At 47.5% G+C, this 11,315-nt stretch overlaps 1 protein-coding gene across 1 annotated transcript in view; it reads right to left on the reverse strand.

The window, feature by feature from the left end:
• Positions 1 to 4,324, reverse strand: part of GPR139 (G protein-coupled receptor 139) — a 36,938-nt gene extending 32,614 nt beyond the window's left edge. Inside the window, exon 1 of the mRNA XM_029948717.1 lies at positions 4,201 to 4,324. Within this exon, the coding sequence (XP_029804577.1) occupies positions 4,201 to 4,324 (124 nt within the window). The remainder of the gene's footprint in view (positions 1 to 4,200) is intronic.
• Positions 4,325 to 11,315: the final 6,991 nt, after the last annotated feature.

Below are 11,315 nucleotides of genomic sequence, written 5' to 3' on the forward strand. Positions count from 1 at the left end.
TGCCATTATTATCATCATCCCATTTTACAAATGGGGGAAACTGAGGCACAGTGGTTAAAGTCACCTTGCCTAAGGTTACACAGCTTATAAATAGCGAAGCCAGGACTCAAACCCCAGAGGTCTATCTCTAGACCTTGTACTTTTAACTTGTTTACTACATTTTCTCAAAAGATGTTTTATGAGTTCTTGAAAGAGAATGCATCTGAGGGCTCAGTCCAGCTTGCTAGTCTGCATTTTCCCACCTCTTGTTAGCAACAACTCTAATTACCGTGTGTCAAAGCATTGTCTGTCTGCCAGGTGACAGACTCATCATCTCCTTCATTGTGCACCGACCCTCACAGGCAAGTATTCGAATCCTCACATGGCAGTTCGAGAAATGCGCCTATCTGCTGAGCTGTGTGTGGTGTCAGGCTATTGTCTTCCTTACCTTGTCTCCTGTTAACATCCCTGGTGCCTTTTAGAAGGTAAAATTTAAAAAATATCTTTCATATCTCAGTTTAATTTCGTGCTGCTCCTTCCTTATCAGCCAGGCTCACCCGTCTTTCCTGCCGCTCTCTTCCCTCAGGCATCAGGCTCATGTCTTCTTCCTGCACTGCCTTCTGCTTTGGACCATCTTGTCTCAGTTGCTCCCATCAGGGCCCCCAGCTATACCTTGTTAGCTTTGCTGGCTTATTGTATGCATTTGGAAACACTAGAAACATCTTGCTTATGTAAAAGGAAGCGAAAAGAGACATAGTTTTAGGAACATCTGGGACACCAGTGTTCTCCACTGAGCACACAGCATGAAGCACTGGGGTTAGTTAAAAGAACTTTCTGGCAATAATGAAGGCACTGTGGTACAATGGAAAGAGCAGGTGTTTATATGCTGGTTTGACTGTGTCACTGTGGACAGAATGCTCCATTTCTCTGAACCTTGGTTTGCTCATCTGTAAAATGGGTTCAGGGACATGTACGGGTCATAGAGATGTGGTGGGGATTAAGTCCAACAATCTAAGCATTTAGCATAGAAAAAGATCCTGTGTGCAGAAGGCACTAATAAGTACTTTCCTCAGTCTAGGCACTGTGCTAAGCCATTTTTATATAGATTTTCTTATTTAATAAACATTATCTGTGTGGGTAGTAGGTACTGCTGTTACCCCCATTTTACAAGTGGGGAAAGTTATGGCACAGAAAGGTTAAGAATTCTTAAGTGGCAGAGCTCTGCTCTTACTTCACATTAGGACCCTCTGGTCCCACTCCAAAGCAGTTAAGTTAGATTGTCTGAGGTGATTCCTAGAGGCAGGGGGACTGGACCACATGGCTTTCCCCAAGCTCTTCTTTCAGTCCAGAGACTAAAGGTGGTAAGAAACATCTGTGCTTTCTCTTAGTTACTAGCTCCCCTGTTGCCAAACAGCCACTCCCCATCCGCCCCAGTTTCAACCCATGTTTCCAATCACCACTGTGAGAATTTGGAAATGGGGGTGAGTCCACTGCCAGGAAAAGTGATTCAATTAAAATCTCAGTTTTCAACAATATTACCAAGCTCTGTGGTCTGTTACTTCACACCCAGTATAGCTGTGCATCCTGGTCAGTAGCAGGGTAATGAGGGTTTGCTAATTGCTGGTGGCTGGGGGTGGGGAGGGGAATACTGTAGCAAGCTCAGCAGGAGGGATAAGGCGCTGAGCTAAGTGCTTTTCTTGTATGCTCCCAGTCCCTTTTCTGGCTCCCATGCCAAGCAGCCCCCCTCCTAACAACCAGATCAGCTTCATGATGACCACAACTGCACTGTCACAGCAGCAATCAGTCTGTTTGTGGTGTGGCAGGCACTGAGCTGAGCACTCAACCTGCACCATCATCTCCATCAACGTCTTTACTTCTTGCCATCATTCCAGGAGGTAGCTGCTGTCCTAATGCCTGTTTTACAGATGTGGAAACTGAGGCACAGAGACACAGAAGGTCCACATGTTAACAACCAGTTCTGCTTCATTCTGTAGTCTGCATTCTTAGTCACTAGGGCATAATTGCCTGCCCTTACGGTTCTAAGAGAATAACTTAAGGATTTCAGCTCTGAACTACCTTGCAAGCAATTAAGAAACCACTTATGAACCCATCATCTTCCTGCAAGCCTGCCCTCTTCAGTCATCCTTTTCCAGAATTCTTGGTCCTTCTGCATCCACCACAAGCTCCACTTGTGAGCTCCTTGAGTCCCTTAGGCACCTCTTTAGCACTTGACACACAGTAGGTAGTCAAAACTTTTAGTCAAGCAGAAGAACCTGTCAGTGCCCTCCAAGTTCTCATCCAATCCCTCTCTGTCTCCTAACCCTGGGCTCAGCCTTGAAGAGCCTATGCCTGGCACTGCCTGGCACACAATGGGTGCCAGTGCTATGGGTCAGGAAGGCCCTACCTGGCATAGGGTTATGCTGGGAAGATGTGAGGTATCTTGTTTTCCACCTTGAGGTGTTTGAAGGTCTGAGCTTTCCCCGGTTCTGCTCATCCTCATGTCCCTGCTCTGGGCCCTTGGAGCTTCCCCGTCTTTATGTCTCTGTCCCTTAAAGCGTTTTCAGAAGGAAAGCCTGAGAGTGGCTTCTTTAGTCAGCAGAAGAGATGGAGGGCTGAAGGTGGAGGGGTCAGACAGATGCTGATGTGAAAGCCTAAGGGAAAAAGGGGCGGCTATCACTTCTCTGGTTCAGTGAGTGTCACCAATAACCAACCTCCTCAAAAACTCACTCTCTAAAAGAGAGCTCTGGGAGAAGCTCAGGAGGGCTGATGGGGAGGTCAGGACTGGACTGAAATCAATTCCTGCTCAAGGTAATTATAGGACACGTGCTGCTGCTCCAGCAAGGCGAATCAGAGGCTGAACGTCTCTCCCAGGGCAGCCAGAACGATTAGTTAGTAATAAAAACCTCATCACTCGCTGGGGGAGAGGCTTGGTGATTGTAAACTTATGCTTTCTTGTTCCTTCCAAAATTTGGGAGGGGGGATTATATAAACAACCTTATCAGGGGCCCTGACCACCAAGTTGAATGTTTTGAAAATGAAATCTCAGCAAGGCTCTCAAAAATCCAGCTCCCAAGTTCCCAGGATCTCAGGATGCAGAATGACAGGGTAGATGATGCTGTGATTGTAGGCTGTACATTGGAGTTTTTTTCTCCGTTTCCTTTTGTCCCTCTCTCATCTGCTTGCAAGTGATCTTTAGGAATCTTTCTGCCATATAGACTGCCTTAAGGACTATCTGGAAGAAGACTACCTCAAGCTGGAGCCCAGGAACCCCCTCCCCCTGTCAAACAGCAAGCAACGCCCCCCCCCCCCCCAGCCCCAGGCGGCTCAGCTCTCTTCAGGAATTCAGCACAAGTCTCCGCCACACTTCAGAGAGGAGGTTAAGATGTGGGACCAGCCAGACATCCGCAGCAGTCATCAGCTGCCCCAGGATGGACGGACAGGGAAGCAAAGCCAGGGGGCAAGGAATGTCCTCAAGGAGACTGTGACCCCCTGAAGTGGCAACCTCTGAAGCCCATGGGTGTCTCTGGAACCTTACCCTGGCCAAGGCATGGTCCCACACCTACCCTGACTCTTTCTAGCCACCCTGGAGACCCTTTCCTCGCGTAGGGGGTCACAGGGGCTCATCCCTTGCTCCATCCCATTAGCCCCAGAGAAAGAGTGCTGGGCATCAGAATCTCTGGCTTCACCTCGAATCAGGGATGACACGCGGTGGAGGAGAGGGGCAGAGGTTTTCTCAGGCTGGATGGATGTGGTGGGGGGTGCACAGGAGAAGTGAAGACCTCACAAAGCTTTCTGTTGGGACATGTAGTCAGGTCACACACACAGCCCCCGCTGGACACCCTCAGAGATGCGGATCCCTTCAGATGCGCATGCAAATACTCGAATCCACGGGCACACTCACACCAGCACATACACCATGCCCATCACCTGCCACGCACACCACACACACACACACACACTCACTCTCTCTCTCTCTCTCTCTCTCTCTCTCTCTCTCTCTCTCTCTCTCTCTCTCTCTCTCTCTCTCTCTCGTCCCCGCCAGGCCACAGCAACTTCCTTTCCCCACAGTCTGGAAATGTCCGCAGTTGCCCTTAAGGCTTAAACTTTTTCAGAGAGGGCGCTAGGGGTCTCACAGCGTGGATGCCTAGGCCTGGGGCTTCTAGGCAGGGTGGTTCTGCACTTGGAGCTCCCGGCTTCCTCCCTCTCCCCCATGCTCCTCACCTGGTAAACCGAGGCACAGCAAGAGGCTGTAGTAGACCACGGGCACAAAGCCCAAGCCGCAGGCCGAGCTGGGGGACCAGGACAGCGAGCTGTTGGCTACAAGGTGGGCGTGCGTGTGCTCCATGAGCTCGCCCCTCACTCCCGTCGTCTCAGCGCCTGGCCTGCCAGCCCCGCTCTGGATGCCGGTTCGGTGGCGGCAGTGTTGGAGGCAGCAGCTGGAGCAGCAGCGCCCCTATTTCTGCAGGACTTGCTTCTACCTTTGGCTGCGGACCCCTTTGCTCCCTCTGCACCTGCCCACCTCGAGTCGTGGCACGCCTGTCGTGTAGGGCACAGGGTGCCGGGCACAGGGATTCGGGAGGGGCTCCCAGAGCTGGTTCGTGCGCCTCCCACCTCGACCCGCTCGGCTCCCGCCTCGGAGACGGGGAGCTGAGACGCTGCTCCTCGCAGCCAATCAGCAGCTGCCTGGACACGGATGGTGGGGCGAGGGGGATGCATGGGAGGAGAGGGTCCCAGCTGCCTCTCACAGCTCCAGTTTGAGAAGAGTGAGACCTGAGAACCCCAGAGGAAGATCAGGGTGGGAACAAGCTACCCCTTCTGCACCAGCTGCCGGAGGGGTGTGGTGTGGGTGGGACCTGCTTCTCCCGCAACGGCTCGGTACTCCTCCAGCGTGTCCTCAGTTTGCCTTGCTCGATTCTCCTCCCAGCCACTTTTTCCCCCCATTACTAGTGCTCCGAGTCCATCTCCATGTAGGGGGTTTCTCCAGCCAGGGCATCGGAGGGCGGGGATGGGGAGTAGGGAGGAGGCTATGGAAGCGAGGATGCTCTAGGTTTGTTGGTTCTCCTGGGCCTGAGGAGCAGCGCTTGAAAGGAAGTGTGCATGCATCTTGGTGCGTGTGTTGATTCTGGGGAAGGCCAGAGGTGGACTGTCCCTAAGCTGAAGTACCTTTGAAGAGGATGCAGGCTGGCTAAGAGAAGCTTGCCACAGAGACCTTCTTTCAGGAGTAAAGATGTTGCAGCCACTCACAGACACACTCACCCACGTTCACACAAAGACACACAATACCCAGTTATGCAGGCACACGCACACATTCTCATGGGCACTCGAAGGCCCTCCCATCCCTCAGCGAGACACGTGAAAACAAAGGAGAACGCTAATCAGCATGCACAAAGATCACACTCACATGCTAATCCAAACACACATAAACCGGCATGGGCATCGTATGGGGGTGGTCTAGTGTTTGAAAGTTGCGGGAAGTATAGGAGAGGTAAGCAGGTGGGACCTCGGCAATCTTGGAAATTTGTAGTGGATAGACACCCCCCCTTTTTTGTTAGTGTAGGAAGGTGGAGAGTTCCCAGTGTAGCTCTTCTAGAGGCCACAACAGATTTGGGTAGGGAGAGAAATCAGGGCTCAAGACAGCGTGCGTGAGAATTAGATTCTGCAGAAATAGGAGGAGAAGCATTTCCAGGAGATCAATGCAAGAGCATGTGATGAACTCAGAGAAGCCTAAGACTTCTCCCTCTGCTTCCCAACCTCTCCCCACCCACATCCTTTCCTGGGGAGAAGGAACTGAAGGGGCTCTCCCCAGCCTCTTTCAGATCTTTCAAGATGGAGGAAACCCCTGCTTCTCATACCCAGCAAGGGGTATGTGTCCAGTGCTCATGATTTTTAGGGACTTACCAAGGCAGGATGTGGGGGCAGGGGGGAGATGGTAGTAAACTACAGTGCATTCAAGGCCAGGCATTCTGCATAAGGGAGGAATCTGCTGGGTCTGGCTAGGTCTGTGGCAAATAAGGGATCTTGTGCCCCCCTTAAGGGACAGAGTATTACAAAGAGTCATATGGGCCCAGTGAGCACAGGTCTGATATCTCAAGCCGCTTAAGCTGGATATTGAAATTTTGTTGTGAACTCTCTCATTTAAATGTGATTGCCCCAAACAAAAACAAAACAAAAATACCACTCTGTTGATAAACAAAGCAGTACCATTACAGAAATTCAGTACATAATGGTTCAAAACCATATGGATTAGATTTGTCTATAGGCAACAAAACTGAAATGAGAAGCTGGGGCTGGGAGGGGGAGTGTATATGGTGTGACTAAATGCCCCAGTCTATTCCGGAATCTCTCAACATTGTGAATCAAGGATAATGCCTCAGGGCTTTGCACTGTCTGTTCCTTCTGTCTGCAGTGTTCTTTCTCCAGAAAGCTGTATTAACCTGCTTCTTCACCTTCTTCAAGTCTTTCCCAATCAGTCCTATTTAAAATTAAAATCTCTACTCCTGCCCTCCCAAATGCTCACTTCCTCTGCCCCTCCCCTGCTTATTTTTTCTCCCAGTCCTCAGCACCATGGTCATACCATATACAGTTTTTTTTTAATTAGTTTCTTTTTTAATCTATTTTCCCTCTTAGAGAGTCAGGGCCTTTTGTCTGTTTTATTCACAGTTGCATCACCAGTTTCTACATAGTACCTGCACATTGCAGATTCTCATTAAACATTGAGAGAATGAAAGGCTCCAGCAATCACTGACCCAGGACATTCAGGGCATGGGGAGATGAGTTTATGTTTGCTTGTCTTTGCAGGCCAGAGTGTCAGAACATGGGATACTGTGAGGGTTGTGGGGCTCAGTCTCAGATTTAGCATGTAATTATCATGTCTGATTAGCTACTCTAAAAATAATTAGTGTGGTTTGGTTTCTGGGGATCTAGTTGGAAACTTTTTATAGAACTAGAAACTTGGCTGGGCAAAGGAACAGCTGCATGAGGAATCTTGATGGACCTTATTTTTTCGGAGCCTCTATTTCCCCACCTGTGAAATGGAATGAAGGAAACCAGGTATGCCTTGTTCCAGGGATGCTGAGCAGGAAGAGAGGGAGTAGAGAGGGGGGAACTGTGCAGACTGTGAACTGGAGAATGGGGAATGCGATGGGGTTGACTTCTGGCTCCATTGAGAACTTTGACAGCCTGTTAAGGTAAAAGTTGCTTAGGAAATGGGTGGGTTAGATGAGAAGACTTTAAGGTCCTAGATCAGGCTTTTTGTACCAGGGAAGGGACAGGATGAGTCAACAACAAAGTTAGTTGATTTTTGCTCAAGGGTTGAGCCACTTGACTGGCTCTATAAGACAATGGCATACTTGAGCATCAACATTGGTTGACTAAATTCATTCATGGATTCATTCTCTCAACAGACATTTACTGAGCTTAATGTGTGTTGATCAGGACTGGCTGCATCATTGCAGGGCCTAATGCAAAAATTAAAATACAAGGCCCCTTGTTCAAAAACTAAGAATTTGAGGGCAGCAACAGCAGAGCTTTAAACCAAGCTGAGAGCCCTTTTAAATATGGGGCCATGTGTGGCTTCACAGGGCACAACACCCATGAAGCTGGTCCTGCTTAAGGTACAGAGGTAGGAAATAAAAGATAACATTTGTTGGGGGTTTATGATGAGACAGCTGTGTCTTAACTCATTACACCCACACAATAACACTATTAGCTCAATTTTACAGGTGAGGAAACCAAGGTATAGAGAAGTTTAGTAAGTTGCTCAAGGCTGCCTGGCTGGGATTAGGTCCAAGGCTGTCTGGGTCCAGAGCCAGTGCTGGAACCACTTCTACTTAGTGGAAGGACAGATAAACAACAGGAAACTGTCACACTGTAATGCAGGCACTGGGACTTGAGGGCAAGGACTTCATTTGCCTTATCCGCTGTATCCCCAGTGCCAAAAACATACCTAGTGCCAGGTGGATGTCCAGAAATAAATCTTAGAAATTTTAATGAGTATTTCTTTATTTTGAGAAAGAGAGAGACAGTATGAGTGGAGGATGGGCAGAGAGAGAGGAGAGAGAGAAAGAGAATCCCAAGCAGCCTCCATATTGCCAACACAGAGCCCAATGTGGGGCTGGAACTCACGAAACCGCAAGATCATGACCTGAGCTGAGATCAAGAGTCAGATATCACAAACAAACAAACAAAAGAAATATATGAATAATGTTAGGGTAAGGTGTAAAAAATTCAAATGCCTATAAGCCTGGACAGGAAATAAATGTAAGTGGGGCAGAACTATTTATCGTACATTCTTTACTTTCATAAAGAAAAATCTGTCTCCCATTTTCCTGGAACTACTTGGCCCTCTTGGTCTAGCTTCCATTTCTTTTCCTTTTGATAGAAGCAGTAGTCTAAAGTAATTATTCTTTTTTCTAGAAAAACACTAGCACAAAGATAACATAAATTGTAACCTACACAACTTAGAGTTGGGAAGGCAACAGGGAGTGGCAGGAACTGTAACAAACTAAGTGTGTACTAGCCACTGTACTGAGTTCTGGGTATGAAGTTGTTTTAAGAAGTTGACATGGTCTCTGATTTCCTGAATCTTATGTACAAGACTGAGGCATGAATTAATTCATTGAATACACACACACACACACACACACACACACACACACACACACTTCTAAACTTGGATAAGTGCTATAAAGAAAAAGTGAAACCAATGAGAGAACATGTATCAGTGAGATCTGATGTGGTCTGGCACTCAGGGAAGACTTCTCTCAGAAAGTGATATTTGAATCTGCGATAAGAAGTAAAGGATGAATAAGGGCTAATTAGGTAAAGGGCTGTGGAGCTGGGAGTGAGAGGAGCGTCTCAAGGAGAGAACAGTGCAAGTGCAAAGGCTTTGGGGTGGGATAGAGAAAGACTCTTTGAAGAACTGAAAGACCACGGAGGCTGGGGTGCAGTGACTAGGGTGGGTGCATGGAGCTGGATGTGGTTAGAGAATGGGAAGGGCCTTGTAGGCTGTGTTGAGGAGTTCGGTTTTTATCCGTGGTTTTAAGCAGAGGAGTACCATGATTAGATTTTCATTTTAAAATACTTGCTTTGTCAGGGAGGTGGACAGTTGATGGAAGGCAGGCAAGAATGGAGGTGGGAAGACAAGTTATGAGGCTGTCAAGTTGGACATCTGAGAAATGATGGTGGCTTAGATTAGGGCGGTATTGATGATGGGGGGGCTGCATTCCAGAAGTGAGGGGAGTGAGTGACTGCATGAAGAGAGGAGGGAGAAAGAAGGGGAGGGAGAGAGAGAGGGAGACAGAGAGATCCAGAGAGAGACAGACAGGAAAAGAAAAAGAGAGAGACAGAGATGTGGAGAGAGGCACAGAGAGTACAGATAGATAGATTGATAGAGAGACACACACATTGATTATGACTGAGATTGTTCTGGATGGGAAGGTTGTTGAGAAGGGCTTGGAGCTCCCTAGGACCACTCTGGTGACCTGCTCTATCTGCTGCCTCCCATAAGAGTGTAACTTGTCCTCTGTTTTCTCATCACTTTACAAGGCTCCTCTTTTTAAAAAATTTTTATTTTAATGTTAATTTGTTTATTTTTGAGAGAGAGAGAGAGAGAGACAGAGACAGAGAGAGAACAAGTGGGGGAAGGACAGAAAGAGAAGGAGACACAGAATCTGAAGCAAGCTCCAGGCTCCAGGTTCCAAGCTGTCAACACAGAGCCTACTGTGGGGCTCAAACCCATGTTGTGTGAGATCATGACCTGAGCTGAAGTTGGATGCTCAACTAAATGAGCCACCCAGGTGCCCCTACAAGGCTCATCTTAAGGGTCGCCTTGTCCTCTAAGCTTTTCAAAGTCCCCTGGCACCTCCCTGATACTGACACCCATCTTTCATACTTGTTACCTGAATTTCCTGTATTCACATCATCTTGTGTGCAGGGTAAGTTTCCATCTTCTTTGAATTTTTAGTGCAAGACTTAACTGTAGCATAACAGTTGAGGCCTTGAACTCAAGACTTGGATGTGAATCTTGTAACTATTTGCCAGGATTCTTTTTATTGAAATGAATGGAAAAACTCAACCTATTTATCTTTTATTTTTTAAAGCTAATTTATTTATTTTTAGAGAGGGGAGGGGAACAAGCAGGGGAGGGGCAGAAAGAGAAGGAGACAGAGGATCCAATGCACACTCTTTTCTGACAGCAGAGAGCCCAATGTGGGGCATGAACTCAGAAACTGTGAGATCATGACCTGAGCCAAAGTCAGATGCTTAACCGACTTAGCCACCCAAGTGCACCAAACTATTCAGTTTTTTTAAAGGAAGGTATTAACTCATAACTGAGAAATATAGAAGTTTGCTGGTCTTTAGGCCTGGCTGGATCCAGGAGCATAAATTACCTGTCTCTTTCTACCTGTGGGCTCTGCTTTTCTTTGGATTAGCTGCATTCTTAAGCAGCTTCTTACAACATCATAAAAAAGGATGGACACTAGCACAGCAGCATCCCTGGATTTATCCAATTGGATTAGTAACCTGAGCTGAAAGAGAATTTCAGGGACAGGCCTGGGGAAGGCTCTCAACGGACCAATGGGACCCATGTACCCATCTCAATGCAAGTCACCATCTGAATTGGATTTTGGTAGCCAATCAGCACTGCATTGATTGGCCAAGTGAGGCTCATGGATCCAGTAATGGGGCCAAGAGAAGCAATCATTTCTTCCCAAACCACATGGATTATGAGAGGAGGTAGACCATTTATTCAAAAGAAGCTTGGGATTCTTTAACAGGAGGAATGAGAATAGATGCTGGGCAGGCAAAACCAACACATGTCTGCAAGCTGAGTTCAGCTTGTTTGCTGATCCTCTGTTAGAGATAGGTCATATGTTTAATTTTCAATTATCTGTTTAATTAAAAAATAGATTTTCTTTATAAAAAGAAAGAATAGACTTTTTAGAACATTTTTAATTTTTTTATGTTTATTTATTCTTGAGACAGAGAGAAACAGAGCATAAGTGGGGGAGGGGCAGAGAGAGATGGGGACACAAAATCCAAAGCAGGCGCCAGCCTCTGAGCTGTCAGCACAGAGCCTGACAAGGGGCTTGAACTCATGAACTGTGAGATCGTGACCTGAGCCAAAGTCGGATGCTTAACTGACTGAGCCACCCAGCCGCCCCTAGAGCATTTTTAGATTCATAGCAAAATTGAGCAGGAAGTATGGAGATCCCATAAAACCATTGCCTGCATACATACACAGGCCCCCTCATTATCAGTGTCCCCCAGCAGACTGGTACATGGTCACAATGGATGACACATCATTATCACCCAGAGCCCATCATTCACAGTGG

This window comes from Suricata suricatta, chromosome 8 (assembly GCF_006229205.1).
Source record: "Suricata suricatta isolate VVHF042 chromosome 8, meerkat_22Aug2017_6uvM2_HiC, whole genome shotgun sequence".
NCBI lineage: Eukaryota > Metazoa > Chordata > Mammalia > Carnivora > Herpestidae > Suricata > Suricata suricatta.